Source organism: Penicillium verhagenii (genome assembly GCF_028828195.1).
Source record: "Penicillium verhagenii strain IBT 33310 chromosome Unknown utg000008l_segment0_segment0, whole genome shotgun sequence".
NCBI lineage: Eukaryota > Fungi > Ascomycota > Eurotiomycetes > Eurotiales > Aspergillaceae > Penicillium > Penicillium verhagenii.
In genome coordinates, this window is record NW_026643172.1 from 993,313 (window position 1) to 1,018,620 (window position 25,308).

Genomic DNA, 25,308 nt, shown 5'->3' on the forward strand with positions numbered 1-25,308 from the left:
AGACATATCGGTTAACCACGGGGAATCCCACTGCACCGAATATAAGTTTCTGATCCCTCACATTGGTAGATGCACCTACGATAGTAAAAGGCCCCTGGAATAGAGTTCAGAATGACAAAGACCGTTGCCAATAGCTGCCCGATGATAATAGCGACAATGGCTTGCCACCATGTCAATCCGAGTGCAATGAGCGAACTACCAGTCATATAGGTAGAGATATTAGAGTTAACAAGCACCCCTGACAAATATAATTAGCATCAAGAATGCGCATAAAATAATTGATTCGATCTTACAGAAGTTGTGGAACGTCCAATGTCCCCACGTCCGTCGACCAGCTTCAATAGGCTTGATGTCATTGTTAATCCAACGGTCCGGCACGAGCCCACCCTCCGCATTAATCTCGATTCTCTTCAGAAATGCCCTTAACGACATACTGAGGAATTACTGAGAAAACTGGCGAAAGGTGAAAGAGGTGAACAGGAAAAACCCAAAAAAAATCCCGAAGCACAAAATATTCAGCTCAGGTGCATGGGTCACTCGCTACTATGTACCCTGACCGATCTACTCCGCACTTCGTTTGCAGCGGTATTCATAGAAACGAAATCGGCCATGGATGTCAGGGATTCTCGAGGCTCTTAGTGGTGGTAACTCCTAATTACACGTACTGCCCATGTACTGGAGTTGGGGCTTGGTAATCTATGGGCCAATGGCAGTGTTGGATAAGCCCGATAAGAAAAGGGCTTATCACAATCACAATCAGTTATGCTTATCAGACAAGGTTTGTGTTGTATCATGTATGTTTTCTCTGTGTGACCATAGGATAAGATACTTTGGACAAATCACATCAAAGAAAAGAGTCAATGATGCTAAGCGATCCCTGTTGCCACTGCGCCCCGGATTTACATGCCGACTTCGGGAGTATCTCTATTCCTCGTAGTCATAGATCTCCGTCGAAGAGAGATAAGTGGTGATCCAAATGTATGACGCGCCGCATAGGGATTGGTTGACTGAAGTACATCATGCTGAGTTCGGGCACATTCGGAGGTGGTTACAACGCTTGGGGCCCCGGGGTGAATCATACTATTTCTTTGTTCTTACTCCGGATAATGGGTCAATGCACTAAGCTCAATACCACTCCGTATTCCTTTTGGGTCACCCCGGACCCCGACCCCGACCCCGATACCCCGTGGCGATAAGGTGTGGGGGAAACCGCTAGTATGGAAGTCACGCACTCAGTAACTCCGGACATGGTTCATTGTACGTACTATGGAACCTTATCTATCATGCCCAATATCTGAATGCATTGATCGTCGAATTCTCAAGGTTGTCATTTAATTCTTCCACTTCTCAGAATTCTCTCTTTATTCACTTTTACCCTGTTCTCTACCACTACCTTCCCCGATTTTCATCATTTTATTATCTCACCTTGGAAAGAACTACGATCGCATTCAAGTATATTCCACCATGACTCGTCGCGGCTCATATCGGATCGGTGTAGATGTCGGGGGAACAAATACAGACGCTGCCATCATTGACATCTCCGCGTCGGACACCGAGACAAGAGGTGTACGTGCTTCAAGCAAAACACCTACAACGCCTGATGTCACTTCTGGAATTCAAACAGTGATCAAACATGTATTATCCAAGTCGGGTATTGAACGTCAAGATATTCTCAGCGTGGCTATTGGAACCACCCATTTTGTGAATGCCGTTGTGGAGGCAGATGCACGTCTATTGAGTAGAGTCGCCGTTGTTCGATTATGCGGACCTTTTACGAAGATGGTATAGCGAGCCCAAAATTATCTCAATAAAATCTTAGTAGAAAGTGTGCTAACCGCGATATAAGTTACCGCCATTTTCCGATTTTCCGCCAGCATTGAAAGATATCATGGGAGGACCGGCATTCTACCTAGATGGAGGTATGTTATGAAGCTCCGAGCCCGACTATTACCGAGTCTAACTTCTTACAAGGACTTGAGATTGACGGACGTGAAATCGCATCACTAAATCCTGACCAGATCAAGCAGACCGTCCGGTCCATCAAAGCAGAGGGAATCGATAAGATAGCGCTAGTCGGCGTTTTCTCACCCCTCGATGCACAAGGTCTCCACGAGGAAACCTGCAAGCGATTGATGTTAGAAGAAGATCCATCTTTATCAGTCGTATGCTCTCATACGATCGGAGAAGTCGGTCTCCTAGAACGTGAGAATGCAACAATTCTCAATGCGTCAATTCTGAATCTCGCGCGGCGAACAGTTCGCGCATTCTGTACAGCGATGAAACAGCTTCGTCTGGATTGTCCCTTGTTCCTCACTCAAAATGATGGGACATTGACAGATGCCGCTACAGCTGCGGAACTGCCAATCAAGACATTCGCATCTGGTCCAACCAACAGCATGACAGGGGCAGCGTACCTGGCATCATTAGACCGCGGGGAAAACAGGACTCGATCCGAAACCCAAGTTCTTGTGATTGATGTTGGAGGTACAACGAGCGACGTTTGTGCATTGCTTCCATCTGGATTCCCTCGGCAAGCGCCAAATTTCGTTGAGGTCGGTGGTGTGCGCACTGCCTTTTCCATGCCCGAGGTACTTTGTGTTGGACTTGGTGGAGGAAGTCGGATTGTATATGACGAGGCTTCAGACAGTGTTCAAGTCGGACCTGAATCTGTTGGCCATTATCTGACCACCCAGGCTCTAGTTTTTGGCGGCGAGATCATGACCACCACCGACATTGTGGTAGCTTCAGGGAAAGCGGATATTGGAAATGTGAAAAGAGCGAGAGCCATTCCCTCCAGTATTGTAAGCAAAGCACGAGCACAGATCAAGAAAATTCTGGAACGAGCAGTCGAAGACATGAAGGTTTCCGATCTCCCTGTGACTCTTCTGCTCGTTGGTGGAGGTTCGATCGTCCAGATGGACGACTTGGAAGGAGTTGCAGAATGTATCATCCCGCCGCATCATGATTCTGCAAATGCCGTTGGCGCTGCAATCGCGAAGGTCTCCGGTGAAGTTGATGTGATTGAGATCTTGGAGGGTCGGGATGAAAAGGCTGTGTTAGAAGAGGCAAAGCAACGAGCCATCGAGGCTGCCGTGGCTCGTGGTGCAGATCGACATGACACCAAGATTGTTACTGTTGACAAACTTCCTCTCCAATATGTTACCAACAGGGCCACACGACTTGTTGTCAAAGCTGTTGGTAGACTTGCGCTGTCTGGAAGTTACCCTCTGTCTACAAATGGTGCATCTTCAAATGGAAAGGCTGTGAATGGCACCAATGGTACCAATGGAACAAACGGCACAAATGGTACACATGGCACCAATGGCACAAACGGCACCAACGGCACCAAAGGAACCAATGGCACCAATGGCCATGATGAGCCAGAGCCAGAGAAAAAGTTCAAGAAGAAAGATTCAGAGTCGCTGCAATCATCTGTGAAGTTTTCTCCCTTCATGGATCTTGAGGCATATCAACCTGATGTACGGAATGGAGTATGGTACATATCTCCTGTGGATCTTGAATTCATGGCAACAGGAACCGGTGTTCTAGGAACTGGCGGAGGAGGTTCCTCATACCTTGAATACCTACGATGCCTAGAAAGTCTTCGAAACTCTCACGGCAAGATGCGTGTCGTTTCACCCGGCTCCATGAAAGATTCCGACGTTTGTGTTCTGGGATCCTGGTATGGTGCACCGAGTGTGGGTAATGAGCGATTACCCTCAGGGACAGAGACCATGGACGCGATTGACTGCTCAGTCAAGATGGCGGGACATACGCATTTTGAAGCAGTAATGGCCGATGAAATTGGTGGTGGAAATGGACTCTCGACTTTCCCCACGAGTGTCTACTACGATATTCCTGTGATTGATGGTGATTTGATGGGGCGTGCCTACCCAACAATGGAGCATGGTTAGTTGATTCTTGATTCACCCTTGAGCTTCTCTTGTGAGATCCGATCTAATATTTGCTACCAGGCACTCCATACATATATGGAGAATCTATCACGCCCTGTGCAGTTGCAGATGCTAGGGGCAACGCGTCTGTTATTTTGGTACGTATTTCTTGAAAACCAGAGACACGCAAAATAAATACTAATTGACCTCAAAAAACAGAAAGCTGAGTCAAATCGCCGCATTGAGACGATGCTGCGTTCTCAATGTGTGGATCTGGGCCTCAACGTGGCTATTGCCTCCACCCCATTAACCGGTAGAGCAATCAAGCAATATGCGATTCCGAACACAGTTTCACAAGCATGGTATATCGGACGTGCCATCCACAAAGCCAGGAAATCGAAAGCAAACCTTGTCAATGCCATCGTGAGTCTAAAATCCGTCAAAGTACCTATTCCTTTTGTCTCTAATTAAAATCCTAGTTCGAAACCACCCCGGGATATCTCCTTTACTCTGGCAAAATTGTTGATGTCAAGAGAGACATCAGCGAAGGTTACACAACAGGCCAGTGCACAATAATACCCCTGAGCAACGAAGAGCAGGACCTCAATGGCACAGCCAATGGTTCTGCATCGGATGATAGCCGCTGTTTGGTTATTCCATTCCAAAACGAATTCCTCTACGCTGCATATGCAGATAGTGCCAATCCAGATGATTCCTCACGCCATGAGATCATCTGCACTGTTCCAGATCTCATTTCTATTATTGGTCAAGATGGTGAAGCGATAGGATCACAGGATCTTCGTTACGGTCTTCGTGTCAATGTGATAGGCATGGCTGCACATCCCCTGTGGACAGGAGATGAGCGGGGCTTACGCGTTGGTGGACCGGAAGGATTTGGGTTAGAGATGGAATGGAAGAGCATTGGGCCGTATCAAGAGCCTAGAAGTGTTATTGCCGAGTTCAATAGAGACACTTAGATTATTATCCATAGATATTGAAGCGAATGGAATTTACGGATGAAAATTCCATCTTTCAGAAACTCTTCGCATAAAAAGTTCGGTCACTCCTAAAGGTTACAGGCGAGCGCCTCCACTCGTCAGACGTTCCCATTCCCTTTCTCCGAATGGTACATATGCCTCCTCACCGGGAGCAAGCCACAAGAACCGATCATCCTTTCCATCCGGTGCCTTGGTGCCAATCAAGGCAGGATCGACACCTTCATCTCGAAGCGGCACTTTGTTCTGTTTGTTATTGTGAATGTGGGTAGAGTCCTGGACCACGCGCAAGAAAACGGGAACAGCATAACGCGGTAGCTTGGAACGAACGAAGCGAGCAAGCTCCGCAAAGTCCAGACTATGCCTGGCTTCGGGGCTGATCTGAAGTGCTGCACAGCCAGCGCGACCTTCGTGGTTTGGAACGAGGACACCATAAACATTAGCCTCCTGAATGCCGGGGAATCGTCCCAGAACTTCAGCCACCTCTGCTGTTGAACTAAAATTGAGAGTAGAGCGTCAGCGCGAATCAATTTTCGCCAGGGTGGCTAGGTAAAGGACACTTACACGTTCTCACTCTTCCAGCGGAATGTATCACCAAGCCGATCTACAAAGTACCAACGACCATCATTGTCACGACGGAGGGCATCACCCGACCGGTAATACAGATCACCCTTAACGAAAACATCGCGTAAGAATTTCTTCTCTGTGGCTGACACATTTTTCCAGTACCCCTGGAAAGCCTGCTCATTGGGAATATTGACCAAAATCTCGCCACCTTCCTCCAAAGTTGGACGGATAGCGAATCCCGTTTTGCTGTCACGGAGGACCTCGCCGGTCTCTGAGTCAATAGATACAGGGACGAAGATGTTGCGGAAAAGGCCGCGCAGCAGCAAACCATGGTGACCCACACACCCAGAAGTGAAGGGGCCGACATTGCGATTTAGCAGATTAAAAACACCTTCGCTGCTGCTGAAGAACTCGAGGATTTCAGGGATGCCGAATCGGTCTCGGAATTTGTCCCATACATCAGGGCGAAGACCATTGCCATACATGCCTCTTACTTTGTGGTTGCGGTCCTGGGGAGAGGGCGGAGGCGCTAATAGATAGCGAGCGGTCTCTCCCACATAGACGAATAAGGTAGAATCGGAGTCACGGATGTCGGTCCAGAAGTTGCGAACACTGAATTTCGGGGCCAGTGCAACACTCACTCCAAGTGCTAGAGCTGTTCCGACGCAAATGGCCGCGGTGCCGTGATACAATGGCATGCAACTGTACCAACGGTCGCCATTGGGCCCTGGAATATCACCAACTCCTATAGATCGCAAACTGAAGCCCCTGTGCATCCGGCCTGTAGTAAATGCGGTGGCCTTGGGCATCCCAGTTGTACCGGATGTATAGAGTAGAATTGAAGGGTAGTCTGTCTCGACATTCAACGCCCTCTCCGCGGGTGGATGTGCGGTGGAAAAGGTGCTGATGTGGTGCCTGAGCGAGTCGTCTAGCGTTACAGGTTTTATACCAAGTTCAGTAGTGAGGGTAGTCCGGCAATCTTCGATATTCGAATGACAAGTTGGGTCCTCATCTGCCAAAACGAGAGTAGCGCCGCTTATCTTCAGGCAGTGAATCAATGCATCCCCAGAGAGGTTGTAATTGATTGCAGCAGGTGCACATCCGATGCTCCAGAGAGCAAACCACCCGATCAAAAACTCTGCACGGTTCTGGAGGTAGAAGGCAACTAGGTCACCCTTCTTCACTCCCTCAGATAGGAAGTAATGGGCATATTGACATGCCATTTCGTGAACATCACGGTATGTATAAGTCCGTTCTCGAGTCCAAATTGCAATCGTGTCAGGATATTTCTTTGCCGTCTCCACAAAGACGAACCAAGCATTGAGTTGACCATCGGAGGCTATTTAGATATAGTAAGTATAGGATTTTTCGATACTGAAATAAATACATACTTGCTCGCGCAAAGGCACGTTCCGCCCCTCTCACAGCGATCACAGCTCGCGTGTCTTTGCGTAGGTGAAATTTGGCATCGAGATAAGCTGCCAGGGTTGTACCCCCGGCGAGGGCAGCTATAGCGGTACCTGACAACTGTTAGATATAAAGTAATTCATTCAGTGGGATTTCAATCACACACCGAGTTCCATTGGTGAAGCGGTTGAAATTCCAGTTTTCAATATGTTCAACAGATGTACTACTCCCCAAATAATGACGTCGGCCAAACGTTAAGAATAAACAAAGGAAAAAGAAGCCTCCGGAAGCCAATGCAATTCTGGATTTTATTCTTTATGGTCACAAGAAGAGAAAAATGCAGCAATGTGGCAAGATCAAGAAATAAAACAAATGTTCATCTTAAAGCCGAAGCCGAACCTGAAAGTTGAAACGGTTCCTCGGCACAACAATATTCGCTGCGGGGGCGTTTTGGAGCAAGGAGCTGCAAGAGGTCGAATTGCCCCCACTTTTCCTAATTCAAGCAATGGTTGCGACAGGTTGCGAGGATCCGAACAAGGAATCGTGTCCATTTGAGGGGCTAAATGTGGCTTGCGGGGAACAAAGAACAAATCAGGGATGAAAGACAGCAAAAAGCGTCACCTCGGCTCATTTCAAGGGAGATCCACAGCATAACTCATTCGGTATGTAATTCGCCCCAACATAAAATCCAGCTCAGATCTCGTAATCTCGGAGTTCGTGATTTGGGATGAGCCCAGAATGCACTCCTCGGCCTCCCTGGTCTTTCTTCCACCCCCAAGCTGTATCACGGTCGGCCCCATTACTTACGCCATGTACGACATTCGACACAAAGCGTCCGATGATGGGCAGAAATTTCCAGCAGTGGAACGATCCTCCGACGGCGAGATACAGATTGGATAGATGAGAGTGTGAATGTTGTGTGATTAATGGGTGCTGCCCGGGTGTGATCGCATCCCAACAGATGCGAAAATAGTCCACCTGGCGATTATTCTCAAAGAGTTGAGGCAATCGGCCCCTTATCGACGCGATTAACTCCCGACGAAGGCCTTCGGGAACAGTCCGCTGGGATGTTGGGGGTGGGACGGAGATCGTGTATCCCTTGCTTGCTTCGACGGAGTTCTTAAAGGAGATTGTGTTGGTGAATTTTAGTAGCCCTGAAGCCGTCGGGGGGAATGTTTCACCTAAATGCTGAGTTAATTAGGGATTCCAGTGCCATATGGCTCGCACCCAGGTACCAGGGTCCAGGTCAACAACATCTTACCCTCTTCACCATAAACGTATACTGGAAGTTGATCGTAGGGAATCCGCTCTATGTCTGATAATTGAAAATGCGCCACGCAAACACCTGCTGCTGTGAGTTGGCTCTCCATCCTGGACCCGCTGGGAATATCAAGTCGGTCTTCTGCGGAAGCCATCAACTGGCTAGTCCAGGCTCCCGTGGCGAGGATTATCTTCTTGGCCGTATATATGTCACCGTTGCTAGTTTCAACACCCTTGACTCCGGAGTCATCAAGAATGAGTCGAGTGGCCTCGCCGACTTTGTACTGGACTCCCATGCGAATTGCCTCGTCTGCCATGATTTCGAGAGCACAGCCGGCATCGGCCCATCCAGCTGACGGATTATAATAGTAAGATTCAAACGATTTCATATCTGCATCTTTCAGTACTCCGCCCCAGCTGCAGCGAACTTCATCCTCTGTCATGTCTTTAGTTGGGTCAGGGCGTCCACTGGTTTTGAAATTGTTGCGAATTCTCGAAGCGAGATCACTGCCCCGCTCGCCCATCATAATCCAACCGGTTTGATGATAAACTCCAGCAGTATTGAAGAGTGGGTCGTTTTCCCAGGCATCAATTGCTTCGAATGCGAGGTTCATGTATAGAGGGCTTGAGTAGTCTGCCCGGACAATCTTATTGATGTCTGTAGATGCGGCATCTCCAGATGGAGGAGGGGCGCGGTCAAGAATAACAATCTTTGATGGGTTGGGGGACTGTTTAGCCAGGTGGTAGGCTGTGCTGATGCCAAAAACACCGGCGCCAATAATCAGTATCTCGGAATCCATGCTGAAAATGCTGTACAAAGGAGGATGAATTTCAAAGTTGTGTTAAGAGAAGAGAGCATGTACACAATTTCCAAGGTTGGGAATAATTGAACAATTAATTTTAGAAATTTTGAAATAAAAAGAGCGACACCGGAGGCTACCTAGCTTTGCATTTACATGTATGGTGCAGTGGCGTGATGTACATCAAGCTACGCAATGTAATGTAGTGATAAGAGTCAAGACTGAATATTCGGTCCTTGGAGTTCTAGGCGCACACATGTGTGGATGTTTGACCTTGACGGCAATGCTTTGTGTTTGTACTAAATGGCAGACTTAACACAAGCTGCACCGAGCCAACACCCCAGCAATTATCAATTAAATTTCCAACGGAAAGGATTACACGCAGTTCATGTCGAACCAATGCAATGAATTGTGAGGCAGAATGAAAGTCGGTGATGCGGGAGATAACCGGCAGAATCCCCCGAATGTCGGATCCGCGTAGCGTCAAGTGCAAGAATTATTGACTCGGAAAGAACAGCTTCTCCGAATTCAATTAACACGCCATTGTTATGACGAGGAGGTACTAATACCCAGAAACCACCTTCTCCCCGACTCGGGTCGCAATACACATAAGCAATGTCTACCCCCAAAATGCCGCCTCCCAATAAATCCCAACCAAAGGCCAAACCACGCATCTTGAGCCCCCAAAACGCCAAAATACTCGCCTTTGACAAATATAAACCCGAGCCTAAGGCGCCCTCACACCAATACGCTTCCCTTGAACACCAAAAGCCTGCAAAACAGGGGCCCGCTCTCGTCTCCAGGTGGCACCTGCCCTCAATCTTCTCCCGCTTCCGCCAGAGCTACGCTGCCCTCCCCTCTCCCATTCGACGAACGTGTCGCGTGCTTCGCATTCTCGCGCCAGTTATACCGATCAGTCTCTTCTTCTCCGAACATGTCGCCCAGGTCATGTGGGTCCGTGGTCCATCCATGACCCCGTACCTAAACGAAGACTACGAACAAATGCATACGAAGAGCGATATGGTGGTCGTGAGAATGTGGCCTTGGGGTCCCATCTTCCCATGGGCCAGGTCAAAACAAATTGAGCGGGGGATGGTTGTGACCTTCCGGTATGATTACAATCCTTGTACCTTGAGGCCTTTGCCGCGCAGCCAGCCTACGGGTTTGCGGAATTGACGCACCCTTTCAAAGTCAAGATAAAACTAACATCGACTACTTCATATTCTCAGATCACCGGCCAATCCATCTCACATTGCCATCAAGCGTGTGGTGGGTCTCCCAGGCGACCGTATCACCACTCGCGAACCCTGCGCGAAGGCCACTCAGATCGTCCCATACAACCATGTATGGCTGGAGGGCGATGCAGAGGACCCTCGCAAAACGCTCGACAGCAATACATATGGACCAGTCAGCATCAGTTTGATTTCAGGGCGTGTTCTTGGTATTCTAGGACCGCGAATGCGTTGGCTAAACTGGGAAGACTGGGAGGCCGGGAAGTCAGGCGCGCCGTCAACAGACCCTTCACAGGATAACTATCGGCAGAGTGTGCGAGATCGCGTTGAAAAAGACCATGTCAAGCAGGAGCAGCCGGGCTTCTAGTGGATTGTGCTGTACAGCCGACTGCTTGATACTAAATCCGAGGCTCATGATCAATACCTTGTACATATACTGATTTATAGACAGGGCCACAAATGCCCTTGTATTATTATTTAAGATCATTTATTCCTTTATATCATTTCGTCTGGTCCAACCATTGGCTCAGCTGACGACCAAGCGGGTTGAGTAGGCGTCCTGATTTCATCCATGCTGGGATCTCCACTCTTCGGGGTAACATCCACCGATGAGAATTCCAACAAACACCCGGACTCTAAAATTGCGCCCGAGATCATCATCTCAAACTACCACAAGAATTATTCCGAATACCAGCACCAGACAGTCATTGCCACAGGGCTCCAAATACATACTGGAAAGCATAACCCGCCAATTCCAATCCGACCCCGCATTATACCTTCAACGCCGAGCGAACTAGGACGTCAGCAAGAGGATTACAATCAAAATGCCCACACCAATCGTGGACTCACACATCCACCTCTTCCCAGCCTCACACCTCCCAACTCTAGCCTGGCATGGGCCGAACAACCCCCTCGGCGCGCAGCACAGCATAGACGAATACCGACACGCGGCATCATCCGCCTCCCCATCAGCTGATCCGCCCGCTGACAAGTATCTCCGGGGATTTATCTTTCTCGAGACAGACCGGATATCCTCTGTTCCAGAGGAAGATGCCGAGAATCCAGGATGGAAACACGCCTTGGACGAAGTGAGCTTTCTCACGCGCATCGCTCTTGGCGAGCCTACCGCAGGCGAAGGACACAGGATTGTCGACCGGGATCTTTGCCTCGGTATTATACCATGGGCACCTGTCCCGGGTGGTCCAGATGTACTAGAAAAGTATATGGCCAGTGTTAAAGAGCGGACGCGAACAGATGACGTTTGGAGCAAAGTGCGAGGAGTGAGATATCTTGTTCAAGATAAACCGGAGGAAGTGATGCTTGAGCGGGGATTCATTGACTCGCTCATGTGGCTTGGAAAACAGGGTCTCACGTTTGATCTCGGGGTTGATATGAGAAGCGGCGGGTGGACACAGCTGTGGGAAGCTAAACAGATGATGACCCAAGTATATGAGGAGCTTGATGGTAACGAAAGCGAGCAGGTGACGATTGTGATTAGTGAGTTGACAAGCCGATGACCATACCCAGTTATAAATGTCCGTGCTAACCAAATAGATCACCTTTGCAAACCTAACTTGCGGTTAAGTCCTGAAGAGGTCCGAGATCACAATGAATATCTTTTTTGGTGCGATATCATGAGAGACTTCGCATCTGCGAGCAAAAAGACTTACATGAAGCTTTCGGGTGCTTTCTCCGAGCTTCCACCTTTGGAGGCAGATGCTGATTTCAACGTTGCATCAACGGTTGATCGTCTCCAGCCCTGGACGGATGTCGTTTTTGACAGCTTTGGCGCAGACCGTGTCATGTTTGGTTCTGACTGGCCGGTCTGCAATGTTGGTGGCGGTGGAAATGATGTCGCATGGAACAGATGGAAAGAAGTCTTTGAAGGAATTCTGGAGAAGCGAGGCTTAACAGAGAAGGAAAAGGAAGGTGTTTGGGGAGAAGTAGCCCTGAAGGCATATGGCATTGTGAATTAGAGAGTTTTATTTCAGATCGTCATATATCATGTTAAGACACCAAATTCGCTAAAAAGTTCTACTGTAAATTAACAAAAAGACCTCCATCAACCAAAAGCTGTGCACCAGTCTGCCCAGAAGCAACAATTAGCATAAGGAGACAGGTAAAAAGGAGACGGATATGATAGAAGAAAACTTACCACATAGCTGCTCAGTTCATCACAAGCCAAGAAGACCGCTGGCCCAGCCAAGTCCGGGGGCTGACCCAGTCTGCCCAATGGGATGCGGCCTTCCATATACTTCTTCTTGACAGGATCGGCCATATCCGCATCATTCAGCTGCGTACGAATGGTTCCGGGGAGCAGAGCATTGCAGCGGATGCCATATTTGCCCAATGCCACGGCGCACGACTGCATCAAACTCAAAACACCCGCCTTGGTGGGGGTGTAGTGTGTCTGTTCACCACCACCCACGAGTGCAGAGATCGAACTAATACCAATAATTGAGCCACCGGGCGGAGATTGAACCAATGCCATCTGTCGAGCAGCGGCTTGTGTGGCATAAAAGGCACCGGATAGGTTAGTCGAGATGGTGTGGTTAAGGAGGGAAGGCTCAAGTCTGAGATTCTTATCATTAGCACAAGACCTTTGGGCTGAGTCGCGAACAAACAACATGTTGCGTGCTGAGGGAGGGTTATCGTACTCGAGAAATTCAGCAAATTGGCAAACTCCGGCATTGCTCACAAACACGTCTAGTCGTCCAAATGCCTCGACAGTCTGTGCAACAAATTTCTTTCCTGTCTCGGGCTGAGAGATATCACCTGAGACTGTGATGAATCGAGTCTTGTCTGCGCCGTCTTCGATCTCGTTCACATCTTTCTTCATCGCTTCTAGCAGGTCCTCTTCCTTTGGTCCGCCCAGGTGGCTGATTGCGACCTTGGCGCCGTGGCGGATGTACTCGAGCGCAATTGCCTGGAATATGACCTGTCAGTAAAGTGTCGTCTTTATGAATGAGATCATGCGTACTCGTCCAATACCGGTGAGACCGCCGGTGATGGCGGCCACCTTGCCAACAAGTAATTGGGGGAGGGGCATTGTGAATGTTTGTAATTGGCTTCCAAGTCTAGGGCAAGAAATGAACGCTCAATGATCTTCAGAAGTATCTTGAAGCCACGTCGGAGAGAGCAATGAATTGTCCTGAGAAATTTTTCGCCTCTGTAGCGCTGGTCTGTTTCGCGTCACCCCGCGGAGGACCTCGGCTTTCGCGGTGATGTTAGCCCGAGTGTGGGGTCATTTCCCCCACGGTGGGGGCAATGGAGAGGGGCAAAATTCTTCCGTGTGGACAGTGTTGTTGATTCCGCCGAGACAACCTTACAATGTACATGTGCATGTACTCTCTTTGAGTTTTTTTATTTTGGTCAAGTGATATGGATCTCTTCAATTCAATCAATTTGTGCTTACATATAATTTCCAAGTTGTATGGGGGAAAATTCGGCATGATTCAACGTTGACGTTGGGAATGGTTTGACATGGAACATTTTAATTGAGACTTGTTTTCTCATCCGGAACTTCAAGTCTATGTATTGGATAGAGTGATCATAAGGCTATTTATGTACATGAATTCATATTGCAGAGAAGGAGTTCGTGAAAGATCAAGAAACTGGCCAAAACAAAACAGAGATATATTGAACGCCGAAAACCCAAATTGCCTAGGCAGTGCCATTGGCAAGGTGCTCGTTATCAGGAGCGGGAAGGCCCTTCTGGGGAGCGGGATTCAAGAGGCTCAGGCCTGAGATCAACGGGGCGTTGGGGTTGAGCTCAAGACCGAAACCAGGCTTATCCAGGATGGATACATCGAGGAATCCTTGGGTAGGGATGGGCTCGTTCAAGAAAAGATTGCCAAACACGGGCAGGACGGACTTTCCATCGGGAGAGTTAGCCAGATATTCTTGGAAGGGGCAGTTGGATTGAGAGACCACGAAGTGGTAGGAGTAAGGACCCGAGGCATGGGGCACAACGGGGATATCATAAGCAGCAGCAAGAGCAGAGACCTTGAGCAACTCGGTCAGACCGCCAAGCCACATGACATCAGGCTGGATAATGTCCAGATTGCGGCCCTCGACAAGCTTGCGGAAGCCGTAGCGGGAGAACTCGTGCTCTCCAGTAGTGAACTTGACAGTGGGGTGGGCACGCTTAAGCAATGCATGGCCATCGAAATCATCGGGCGCGAGGCACTCCTCCCACCAGTCAATGTCCAATCCCTCAGCTTCACAACGCTTGACCAGCTGAATAGTGTAAGAGACAGTAAGAGACATGTAGCAGTCGACGCGCAGAGGGAAGTCAGGTCCAACGCTGGCGCGCATTTGACGAAGGTACTCGACGTTCTTCAGCAGACCCTCAGTTCCCTCGTCCGGTCCGTGAGGCAGAGCCACCTTGGCGCCAATAAATCCCGCTTCCTTGGCAACACCAGGCTGGGGTCCAGTGCAGTAGAAGTTCAAGCGCTCCCGAGTCGCACCACCGATCATCTTGTAAACAGGCTCCTTGCGAATCTTGCCAATCAAGTCCCAAAGGGCAAGATCAACGACGGAGATTGCAGCCACTGGCAGACCCTTACGTCCGTAGAACATGGAAGCGCGGTACATCTTCTCAAACAGGTTGTTGGTATCACGGGGATCTATGGTAATGCATGCGTTAGAATTATGCTAAGCATAGTAACATGTCATGCGAGCTTACCTTCGCCGATTAGGAAGCGCTCAAAGTGCTGGTGAACCAGCCAGCAAGCAGGGGGACCACCAAAGCCAGTAGCAAAGCCCTTGGTTCCATCTGTAGCCTCAATCTCAACACAGAAAGATCCCAAAACATTAATACCCCAAGAAGTACGCGAGCCGCGGTACTCGGCCCACTTGGTCATGGGGGTGGAGATGTTGCTGTCAATCAGCCAGTGGCCTCCCTTGACCTATAATAGATAAATTAGACCTTTTAAAATCTTCCAAAGTTGCCAATTGAGCATTTTCTTACATTGTGGTAGTCACCACCGGAGCCGACACCGTCAATGACGAAGGTGCGGATCTCCTTAATGCGGGGAAATTCCGAAACTGAACCCATGATTGTGAGGTAAAAATATGAGGACAGAACTTCAAATTGACAGAGTATTAGAAGGATGCAAAGAGAAAGAAAAAAGAAATAGAGAAAGGTGGGGGAACGGACAGTTTTTCAACGAGCGCGTGTCGACAAAAATCCAAGGCCTCGGGCCAGCAATGCCCCGAGCTGCGGGACAGCGTCGGAGTATCACCGTTGCAGAACGTGGGGAAATGAGGCGAGCCACTGCCAAGATGTCCACCCCAATAATGAATTTTGAGCCTAGGGATTTTCCCATGTAAATCATGTTGAAAACTCGCATATTAACCAAGCGTTATATTCTGGAGAAATTGAATTCGCTCCCATCTCTCTTCCGCTCTTGAAATTTGGTCTATAAGTTATAACTGATGGTGGTCCAAACATCATGGGAGCTTATTGAGGTCAACATTGTCCCACATAGGTTGGTACATGTGATAATAGGTACCTGATGATGTACTAGTAGGTGTTTTGCTGAGTTAAAGTAGGAGGCACGGTATGGGCATTTTAATCTCAACTAACTTGATTTGAGAATCGATGACTAAAATACTAAAGCGCTACGCCTGGACATACTACCCGGTATATTGGCCCAGAGCAGCACTTGAGTATAATGCTAGTTATACCCGTGTAGTCGTGCTCCGACCTTCCGTAGACAGATGAGGTTCAATTCCGAAAAAGGAAATCTACTTCTTTCATCCTCGGTCTGGTTTTTTTTTACCTTCCACAGCCCTTAGCCACAGGGCTTCCAAGGATCGAAATCACGGATTCGAGGTATTTGGTCTAGTAAACCGATATACTCCAAACATAACATGGAATTTAAATATAAAATGCCTAGAAAGGAAAAGTAGTAGTTCCTGGCAACCATGTAATTTTGGAAGCGATGAAGTATAAAGCCCAGTATGCCAGATTTGGTCGCGGCATCATAGACAGGTACTAGTGTCAAATAATACTTCTCTCTACTTACATCCATGCATCCTCCATCCCCTTAGGTATCTGTACTCGTTTCGATAACATCCATTATATTGAAACTTCTATCAAACATCTATTGTATACTTGAGCTGCCATTTCCACTTCAACCTTTTCAAGTGCTGGCTCAGCTGGTCGGTCACCATGTACGCACAACAGGACGCACCAATGACTCTCGCCGGTCCGAACCCTTACTATTTCACTTATTCGGATGAGAATCCATCTTCCGATGCCAATCACGCACCGAACTCCAGTCAAGATGACAGGATCCCCCAGACTGAAAATTACTATCCGCAATATCCACCTGCCTCAGAGCCCTATGGCATGAATAATCTTTGGGAACTTCAGGGCAATCCTTCGGTCAATGCAAATGTTTTTCCTAATGGGAATGGAGTTATGGACCAAACGGCTGCTAATATCGCCAATATACCCTACTACACTAATATGCCACGTGCAGTCAGACCGATGGATTTCCAGCCTGATGCGTACTTTGATCCTTCTATGCCCGGGCCATCATCGTTTCAAGTGCCCCAAAGAAATTTTTTCTTTAATCAATGTGCCCCAGCCGCGCAACCTTCAATGCCATACGAAGATGAGCCCATACCAACAGCCCCAATGCAGTCTTATTCTCCGGATCAAAACTTTCCTCCAAACCCACTCTCCGGACCCATAGACCAATATACCCAAGCTGCACCACCTTCAGTACCATACGAACAAGAACCCATGTCAACAGCCCCAATGCAGTCTTATTCTCCGGATCAAAACTTTGCACAAAATCCACTTCCCGGGCCCATAAACTCCCAAATGTTTGACCCTGCTTTGTCCAGTGGAAATAAATATATACAAAGTCCTTACAGTGAGAAGACAGCATTTTTATCAAGGAACTCACTGCAAACGAACAGATCAGAACAGGTTTCGTCTCCAAGGGCCGAATTGGAATGGGTCCTGGTGGATCCCACCAAAAAAGATTGTCGTCGCGAAAAGCGGACTAGAACACAGTTGGATATCGAAAATCGAAAAGAAGATATTCAAAGGCTCAAAGAATTTGGTGGAGCATGTATGTGGTGTCATCGGAGCAAGAAGAAATGCGACCCGGCCCAAGTCTGCCAGCCCTGCCGCTCCAATAAACGCCGGTGTATCCGAAGTTCTTCCCAGTTGTGCTTGATAGGGCTTTCCAAGTCTCCTACCCAAGAAAATCCACCTATTTTTGGTCCTCCGTCGAAAGAGGCGTTGGATACTTTGTTTTTCCTAACCAACAAGACTTTTTCGGATCAACAAATCGTCAAAGTCCATCTTAGTATTCAGCATGAGGATAAACCACCAATTGTGGAGCTGACCAAGACTCACATGCACCCAAACAGACCTGAAACAAAGATTCTCGTTCATGAGTTCATTCACTGGGCGGCTAATCGTGTTCAATTGACGGACTTGGAAAATTTCATAGAACCTTATTCGGCTCACTCGTTAGTTATAACGGCAATCAGAACGATCAAGTTGCTCATGATCATTCAGAATCTGGCTACAACAGATGTTCAGCTTCGTGCGTCCGATGCCGACTTGGCGCGGTCAACTTTACTTCTGGTATTGATTGTCAGCTTTCAAAAGCTGGCCGAGGTTTCTGACAGGTTCACGGCTGAACTGTGTGAAGCGCTGCGTCAAAGAAGCACGGAGCCTACTAGACTTGAAAAAAAGGATGGCATTCAAAGCTGTCTTAGTTTAGGTCCGGTCATCGTTGCCACCGACCTTTACTTTCAATTGGTTGACAGTTTGCTGGATTTAATTGAAATTCCAGTGGTTGAGCTAATCTTCAAGCACCTCGATACACACATCTGTGAAGCCCACGCCAATCTGAAGAGTATCCTCAAGTCAGCCGGTGCGCACCGTCCAAAGCGTGCCAAAGGTTTAAAAGCGAAAAAAGCTCCAGGTGACCAGCTCCCTGCTTTTCCATCCACTCGATACTTCACCCTGATTTTCCAAGTGGGTGTAGTAGATACTAACGACAACTCCCAATTGACAACAACCAATTCTGAACTGATATCTTATGATGTCGAGAATCTTTTTAAAAGTGTAATCGAAAACTTGGGAACCTCCCAAACCCCCTCGAAGGAGGGGGAAAAGGTACCTGTGGCGCTGGCTGAAGAGCCAGCTCAATCTGCATCCACAGAGAAGACCGAAACTGACAACAATCCAAATACCATGGTTTCCGGCAGTCCCTCAATGCAATCGGACACCTTTGATGATATTCTCAACTCTTTGCCGTCGGATTGGGCATTGGATGCGGATGAGAACATGTACTGTGGTCTGTTTGAAGATCAATAGGAATTCCGAGGCACTGATTTCTTCCATTGTGATTTTTTGTACGTGCACATTTACTTCGTTTTCGCCTTGCAATATTCCGTCCTTCTGTCTTTCGAAAGTTTCAAATGTTCAACGATACTAGCTATACGGCCAAGGCCTTGTTTTAATACATGCAATACGATTTGTGCACCTCTCTATTTAATTCTGACTTATTAAATCTCTACCTAGGCACTGACCGTCAAAGGCAACCTTGGTTGGAAGCGACCTCTCTCCATCCATACATAGTATTTAGTACTAATAGATCTCAAAGATCTAATACCTACATTAGATCAATACCCACTCAACCAGATCATACATATTGATCAGCAATGGCACTCAAGTGCTTCAAAATGAAAAGTCTGAATGAACACCCTTAGACCCAGAAATCAATAGATAATTTGAAAAGAATTGAAAAATAGCTCTGGAGCTGGGGGAGTAAGAAAGTGTGTATGTATTGTAACGAAGCAGCTTATTTTTATAATCCATGGCATCGACCTGCAACTAAATCCAGAATACGAACCTAGGTCTCCTTGAACTCATAAAGACCCTCGGAGCGATCCTTGACCTCAACTTCAATGAGACCCTCCTCAACCTCCTTGCCGTCAACCTCAATAGATGCGCGCATGACATCGCCAGCCTTGACTTCACCAACACCCTTGGGGGTACCAGTCAACACAATATCACCCTTCTCGAGAGTCATAACACGGGAGATCTGAGCAAGCTGTGTAACGATGCGGTGCAGCATAAGGCTAGTCGAGTCAGCCTGGCGATCGACACCGTTAACCTTCAAGCGGAGGAAGGCGTCGTGAGGGTTAGGAATGCGCGACTTGGCGATAATTTCGGAGATGGGCAGGAAAGTGTCAAAGCCCTTAGCAATGGACCAGGGAAGACCCTTCTTCTTAGCCTCGTCCTGGACGTTGCGGGCAGTCATATCAATAGCGAGGATGTAGCCTTTTGAAACGATCGGGTTAGCGGAGCTTCTTGATCGTAGTAGTGACTGCCATTTGCGGGGTAAGTAAAGCTAAGCTTTCAAACACTCACTTTCAATGGCTTCGAACGCGCTCTTCTCGTCATTGGGGTCAAGATCGCGAATAGTCTTGCCAATCACGAGACCCAATTCGACTTCATAGTGTAGGCTGACACCCTTAGGGCGGAGGACGGGACCGTCGCCGGGGAGAAGGATGGAGGAAGAGGGCTTCAGGAAGAAGAAGGGCTGTTTGGGGGTCGCGCTGTTCAGCTCGGCAATGTGTTCGCTGTATCGTGGCAATTGAATATTAGCATTGGCATAGACAAGCAGACAGTCCTTGAAGGGTAATGGTTTTCAGGCGGAACGCATCCGTTCTGTGGGGAAGAAGAGACGCACGCGTAGTTACGGCCGATACACATGACCTTGCGGCAATTGGCTCTGAGAGATGATGCCATTGTGAATGGTGATTATGTTGTGCGACCGAGAAGTTTAAGTCTAGGTAGTACAAGAAGGGAAAAAGGGAAGGAAGGCCGGGGGAATTTCGAGGTTATGACTTCGGGCCTTCGGTCAAGCTCCGGTGGTCGCAAGTCCGGTGAATGCGGAGAAATCGGCGACAGCCCCAGCCGCTTGTATCTTTATCCCCCTGAGTTTCTTGACAAAGTCACTCCACACAATCTGGATTGGCATTCTACGTGATCTAATTGGGCATTCTATTTAATTGGGTTGAGTGGTTAATACTAATAAAAGAGAGATCTCACTGCATCGAGGAATCCAGTATTAATTTGCAAGTCAGAATAGAACTGTGACTAGGCGGGTGCTTGGCCCGATAATCGGATGCTGCAGCCGAGCTGCATTTTAACTAGCCGGACTGCATGGCATTAATGCAGGTGATGTGTGATGAGTGCTTGCAGCTTAGTCCATGTCGGCATTTCAGGTCCAAGGAGGTGAGCTATTTGGATTTGAGGCTATGATTGTTGAATACTGAAGGTGGAAGACTGCTATAATCAATCTCGGCCCCTTTATTAGGGGTGCCAAGTGACCGTCTTCCCCAAGGGACCTCCTCGGTCATAAGTTACCAAAGCAGTATGCTGATCAATCGCCATCACACCAGGCCAAAAGCTCGAGGCCTGCGAAACCACGCTGGCCCCGCTCCATTGAATACGCCCATTCTGTGGCGGCGGAGCGAAGACAGCCTTGATCGAAGCATTCTTGACCCATTCCACCTTGGGCGAGTCCTCATCGGTCATAAATACGACGACCATAGAACCATCCGCAAATGACGTGATCTGAGGTGATCCTGCATTGTGACCGGGCTTCGGTCGGAATACCTCATGACGATTATGCCAGGACGCACCATCATCGTAAGAGACAAGTGCCTCGATACTAAACGGACCGTATCTTGTAGTCTCAAAGACCATTACCAATGCCTCGCGGCCGTTGTCAAAACTGGTCGCAATGCCATTCATGCCATCGCGCAGAGGATCATTGTCACCATGCAAGCAGACAGCACGACTCCAGGAACTTCCATGGTCGTGCGAGGTCACCAGCATTGTGCATTGATTATTGGGCGCGAACTCTTGAGAGTATGTGAGCTGAACTTCTCCCCGCCTACCCAGTCGCATGAAGGGCTCCCATATACCGAGTGGGGCACCCTTCTCCGCGGCCTGTGATGCATAGTTCCAAGTACGTCCTCCGTCCTGGGACCTGCATACAGTGATACGGAAATGTGTTGGACCATGAGGTCCGACGTCATGGTTGCGGAAAGCCGCCAGCACGACGCCCGGAACCACCTCTAACAAGAACATGTTATCCACATCCCCTGCTGCGCGAGTGACCTCGGAAAGGTTCTCAAAGGTGCGACCGTTGTCGATGCTGCGGGCGACGCAAAGAGCGTGCTTTCCATCGGGGAAGCGGGTGAATGAGGACAGAATCGATCCATCTGCGAGACGGGCGAGGCGGGGATAGGTACCTCCATTCGGTGGGGAGGAAAGCGGACGTTCATCGTTGTTCACTGTTGCGCGACCTGGAGGCTGCCGTGAGGGTTCATGATGGGAGTGATTTCCCCCCAGGGCGTTGATTATTTTCTGACCGAGATGACCAGGCATTGTGGTTAAGAATGCTCAAGTGTTAGTTGGAAAGACGGAGAGGGGTTGCATGTTAGAAAAGCAGTTGTAACGGCTTCTGCCTGCTATTACGTCATGTCAACCAACCGTGTCCCTTGTATTGGGGGATTTTGGAGCTGATCAACACATTTGAAACTGAGGATTTTCTTGGACTGTGTAACACAAAGTCAAAATCCGCGATCGGTGTTAAACACAAATATAGTGGAGTTAGGATTCTTGAGGAATTTTCATTCCGTCGTGTGGTAACTGCGCTCCGCACTTAGGCTTCGCACGGAGTTAAGTTCTATGCCACGCAATCTCCGCGTTTGAAGAGTCTAGTGACGAAGTTTGCCGGCAGAATCCGAGCTTGAATTCCAAGCTTGTTTCAAGTTCCATATAAATACTTCCACAATCCCCTGTTACTGGTTGTTTCGATTCTGCAAATCAAAGGATTTCTCATCAAATTCTTTCAACGCAGCTTGCAACCATGCCTCCTTTCCTATACTCGCAATTTTTCGTTCGTCCTTCCTACCCTGAGGGATCACTAGACGGCCAGACAATTCTCGTCACTGGTTCCAACGTTGGCCTTGGTCTTGAGGCTGCCCGCCATGTTGTTCGCCTAGGAGCCTCCCGTGTGATTGTTGGAGTGCGCAACGTGGCAGCCGGAGAAGAGGCCAAGAAGGAAATCGAAGCCTCTACCGAGCGCCCTGGAGTTTGCGAAGTATGGGAGGTAGATCTCGCCTCATACGGCTCTGTCCTCTCATTTGGAGATCGAATCTCCCAGCTCCCTCGTCTGGATGCCGCTATTCTGAATGCGGCAATTGCAACCAAAGAGTTCCAGCTCGCCGAGGGCTATGAGCGGACAATCACAGTCAACGTCATCAACACCCTGCTCATGGGGCTTCTCATCCTCCCAAAGCTCAAGGCCACCAGGAAGGAAGTGCCTTCCAGCCACCCACATTTGACATTTGTGGTCAGTGAAGTCCATGCATGGGTCAAATTCGATGAATGGAAGGAGGACAAGACCCTTCAGATTATTTCAGACCCAGAGAAGGCCAAAATGGCCGAGCGATACCCTCTCTCAAAGTTGCTGGAGGTCCTAGTTGTGCAGGAGCTAGCTGGCAGAGTTCTCGGATCAGAAGTTATCATTGATATGGTGAACCCTGGCCTTTGCCATTCGCAGCTGGGACGAGAGGCAGGTTGGACTTTCTGGGCGATGAAGCAAATCCTTGCACGCTCAACTGAGATTGGATCACGCACTCTCGTGGCTGGTATTCTAACCGGGCTAGAGTCGCATGGCGGATACATGTCAGATGGAGTTGTGGACAACACCGCTTTCTCGGAATTTGTGCGCAGCGCAGACGGAGCCAAGGCTCGGAAGAAGGTCTGGAGCGACGTGACAGCCATTCTCGAGGGCGTCAGGCCTGGAATCTTGCAGAACATTTAGGAATCAATATTCGCTGGATCCGTGCTATTTTTATTATGTACTATGTTAACACCTGATAATAATTACCCTATGTTTTTAAAGTGGCCTTCCCGGCAGTGTGATCTGTGCACATCAGCTTTTCTTGGATAACACTAGTACCCTATGTGCCGTAGATTATCAAAAACAAAACCATAATAGTAGTCGTTATAACGTAATAAAATTGTGATAATCTTCATTCGCAATTACTCACAGTCGCGCAGGGAGAATACAATACTTGACAGCCTTGACCTGAGTCCAGCCCTCGAGGGCATCTTCGCCCATATCTCGGCCGAATCCGCTCTCTTTCACTCCACCAAATGGAACATTAGGGCTCAGCATGGCCCACGCGTTAACGGTCACTTGGCCAGACTCCAGGGCTTTAGTAACACGATGCGCACGGTTGACATCATTTGTGAAGATGGCAGCACTCAGCCCGTGAGCAGTGTCATTGGCCTTAGCGATGACCTCTGCCTCGGTGGAGAACTTGGCGATACTCTGGTGCAAAAATGTTAGCACGAAAACCACTGGTAGCTGCTTTATGCCTTGGGAATGACAGCTTACCGCAACTGGACCGAAAATCTCTTCTCGCATAATCGTTGCATCGTCTGCAACATCCGCAAAGGCAGTATTCTGGACGAAGTATCCTTTCTCACCAATTCGCTCGCCACCAAACAGCAAACGCGCGCCACACTCCTTGCCTTGGCGGATGTAGTCTAGGACTTTCTTGTGCTGAGCATTGCTAACGATAGGACCCTTTGTAGTTGCGGCGTCCAATGGATCGCCAGCAACAGTGGGAGCATCGGCTGAAGCCTTCTTATACGCCTCAATGAAACGTTCATAGATGGAAGCCTGGACATAGATGCGCGATCCCGCTGCACAGATCTGGCCATTATTGGCAGTAATACCAATACGGGTCCAAAGCAGAGCGTTCTCGAGGTCACAATCATCGAACACGATCGACGGCCCCTTGCCTCCGAGTTCGAGATTCACCTTCTTCAAATTGGTTCGAGCTGCCGCCTGAAGAATCTTCCGTCCGGCGATGGCGCTTCCTGTGAAGGAAATCTTTCGGACTTCCATGTGTTCGGAAAGAGACTGGCCTGCATTGGCACCGTCGCCGGCGACAATGTTGACCAGGCCTGCGGGGAAGCCAGCCTCCTTGACTAGCTCGGCTAGTCGCAGGGCATACAAGGGCGAGTTTTCGGAGGACTTGATGATCAACGAGTTACCAGTGGCAATGGCTGGTGCCAGTTTCCAGATTGTGATCATTCTTCAAATTATCATATTAGTATATCACCCCATAGTTCATCAGCTTGGCAGGAAGTCACTTACAACGGTGCGTTCCAGGGGACAATGGCACCGCAAATGCCCAAAGGCTCCCGGTGGGTGTATGCAATACCACCATCCATCTCAAGTGTCTTACCATCGATTTTATCAGCCCAACCAGCATAGTATCGAAGACAGCCAACCGCCTGTGGGATATTCAATCCCATTGAATCGGTAAATAGGGTACCGGAATCAACGGCCTCCAGAGATGCCAGATCCTGCGCATCACGTTCGACTAAATCAGCCAATTTGAGTATAAGACGAGCGCGGGCGGGTCCTGAAACCGCCTTCCAAGCTTCGAATCCGGCTTTGGCAGACTTCACTGCCTTGTTAATATCTTCCAATCCAGCTGCGGAAATGGTTCCGAGATGTTCGCCCGTCGATGGATTCTCCACGGCCAAGGTCAGACCTGTGGAAGATGGCACAAACTCATTGTGAATGAACAGTCCGGTCGGCACTTGAATGCAGCATGTGAGTTTCAGAGCTCATTTCAGCAACGAGTCAATGACTAGTAGTATGCTGGACTCACCGGCAACCTTCCGACCTTGCACTCCGGTGATTGTCAACGATGAAGACATTTTAAGTAAAATGGCAGTTTTAGTGATTGCTGAATTTCAAGTCATACGGACTCATACCATCAGTCAACGACTGGGTACACCAAGCTGCTTTTCTATGTTGACCCCAGGGCGCACGGTCTACTGTGGGGACCCGGCTGACACGGGCTGACTCGACTCACTCGAGTAAGAAAAGCACCGTTCCGCGCTAGCATTCCGCTTCCGAGGACTTTCGGCATGACCCTTGGCTGAGTGAGGGAAAGATCTGTGTTTTATCTTAGTGAAGCGGGGAAATATACATGAGCTACAAGGCAACGGTGCATTAAATTATCTAGATCCCTGACTAGTGCCCCCATGGCTTACCGGGAGCCC

General features: G+C 48.8%; 12 protein-coding genes across 12 annotated transcripts; 5 read left to right on the plus strand and 7 right to left on the minus strand.

Moving 5' to 3' along the window:
- Positions 1–1,464: 1,464 nt before the first annotated feature.
- N7466_008342 (uncharacterized protein) lies at positions 1,465–4,870 on the plus strand (the record flags this gene model as incomplete). The annotated part of the gene is made up of 6 exons (XM_057167731.1): positions 1,465–1,782; positions 1,847–1,919; positions 1,972–3,909; positions 3,975–4,051; positions 4,113–4,316; positions 4,373–4,870. 6 exons carry the CDS (start codon positions 1,465–1,467, stop codon positions 4,868–4,870), a joined length of 3,108 nt encoding a protein of 1,035 aa, XP_057018362.1.
- Positions 4,871–4,966: 96 nt separating this feature from the next.
- Positions 4,967–7,038, minus strand: N7466_008343 (putative very-long-chain acyl-CoA synthetase family protein (CefD1); the record flags this gene model as incomplete). Its single annotated transcript, XM_057167732.1, has 4 exons — positions 4,967–5,384; positions 5,453–6,794; positions 6,847–6,975; positions 7,029–7,038. The coding sequence occupies 4 exons, from the start codon at positions 7,036–7,038 to the stop codon at positions 4,967–4,969; spliced, it is 1,899 nt and encodes a 632-aa protein (XP_057018363.1).
- A 517-nt stretch (positions 7,039–7,555) lies between these two features.
- On the minus strand, positions 7,556–8,922 carry N7466_008344 (NAD(P)/FAD-dependent oxidoreductase; the record flags this gene model as incomplete). The annotated part of the gene is made up of 2 exons (XM_057167733.1): positions 7,556–8,043; positions 8,124–8,922. The coding sequence occupies 2 exons, from the start codon at positions 8,920–8,922 to the stop codon at positions 7,556–7,558; spliced, it is 1,287 nt and encodes a 428-aa protein (XP_057018364.1).
- A 630-nt stretch (positions 8,923–9,552) lies between these two features.
- On the plus strand, positions 9,553–10,521 carry N7466_008345 (putative mitochondrial inner membrane protease subunit Imp2; the record flags this gene model as incomplete). Its single annotated transcript, XM_057167734.1, has 2 exons — positions 9,553–10,031; positions 10,152–10,521. 2 exons carry the CDS (start codon positions 9,553–9,555, stop codon positions 10,519–10,521), a joined length of 849 nt encoding a protein of 282 aa, XP_057018365.1.
- Positions 10,522–10,978: 457 nt separating this feature from the next.
- On the plus strand, positions 10,979–12,130 carry N7466_008346 (uncharacterized protein; the record flags this gene model as incomplete). Its single annotated transcript, XM_057167735.1, has 2 exons — positions 10,979–11,651; positions 11,709–12,130. The coding sequence occupies 2 exons, from the start codon at positions 10,979–10,981 to the stop codon at positions 12,128–12,130; spliced, it is 1,095 nt and encodes a 364-aa protein (XP_057018366.1).
- A 58-nt stretch (positions 12,131–12,188) lies between these two features.
- N7466_008347 (SDR family NAD(P)-dependent oxidoreductase) lies at positions 12,189–13,203 on the minus strand (the record flags this gene model as incomplete). The annotated part of the gene is made up of 3 exons (XM_057167736.1): positions 12,189–12,239; positions 12,310–13,080; positions 13,135–13,203. The coding sequence occupies 3 exons, from the start codon at positions 13,201–13,203 to the stop codon at positions 12,189–12,191; spliced, it is 891 nt and encodes a 296-aa protein (XP_057018367.1).
- Positions 13,204–13,817: 614 nt separating this feature from the next.
- Positions 13,818–15,213, minus strand: N7466_008348 (L-rhamnonate dehydratase; the record flags this gene model as incomplete). Its single annotated transcript, XM_057167737.1, has 3 exons — positions 13,818–14,782; positions 14,842–15,064; positions 15,127–15,213. The coding sequence occupies 3 exons, from the start codon at positions 15,211–15,213 to the stop codon at positions 13,818–13,820; spliced, it is 1,275 nt and encodes a 424-aa protein (XP_057018368.1).
- A 1,119-nt stretch (positions 15,214–16,332) lies between these two features.
- On the plus strand, positions 16,333–18,507 carry N7466_008349 (Zn(II)2Cys6 transcription factor domain-containing protein; the record flags this gene model as incomplete). The annotated part of the gene is made up of 1 exon (XM_057167738.1): positions 16,333–18,507. One exon carries the CDS (start codon positions 16,333–16,335, stop codon positions 18,505–18,507), a length of 2,175 nt encoding a protein of 724 aa, XP_057018369.1.
- A 538-nt stretch (positions 18,508–19,045) lies between these two features.
- On the minus strand, positions 19,046–19,947 carry N7466_008350 (fumarylacetoacetate hydrolase family protein; the record flags this gene model as incomplete). The annotated part of the gene is made up of 3 exons (XM_057167739.1): positions 19,046–19,476; positions 19,567–19,828; positions 19,885–19,947. 3 exons carry the CDS (start codon positions 19,945–19,947, stop codon positions 19,046–19,048), a joined length of 756 nt encoding a protein of 251 aa, XP_057018370.1.
- Positions 19,948–20,514: 567 nt separating this feature from the next.
- On the minus strand, positions 20,515–21,597 carry N7466_008351 (sialidase family protein; the record flags this gene model as incomplete). The annotated part of the gene is made up of 1 exon (XM_057167740.1): positions 20,515–21,597. The coding sequence occupies one exon, from the start codon at positions 21,595–21,597 to the stop codon at positions 20,515–20,517; it is 1,083 nt and encodes a 360-aa protein (XP_057018371.1).
- A 484-nt stretch (positions 21,598–22,081) lies between these two features.
- N7466_008352 (Short-chain dehydrogenase/reductase family protein) lies at positions 22,082–23,041 on the plus strand (the record flags this gene model as incomplete). Its single annotated transcript, XM_057167741.1, has 1 exon — positions 22,082–23,041. The coding sequence occupies one exon, from the start codon at positions 22,082–22,084 to the stop codon at positions 23,039–23,041; it is 960 nt and encodes a 319-aa protein (XP_057018372.1).
- Positions 23,042–23,266: 225 nt separating this feature from the next.
- Positions 23,267–24,960, minus strand: N7466_008353 (putative aldehyde dehydrogenase; the record flags this gene model as incomplete). The annotated part of the gene is made up of 4 exons (XM_057167742.1): positions 23,267–23,554; positions 23,621–24,326; positions 24,389–24,839; positions 24,912–24,960. The coding sequence occupies 4 exons, from the start codon at positions 24,958–24,960 to the stop codon at positions 23,267–23,269; spliced, it is 1,494 nt and encodes a 497-aa protein (XP_057018373.1).
- Between the last annotated feature and the right edge of the window lie 348 nt (positions 24,961–25,308).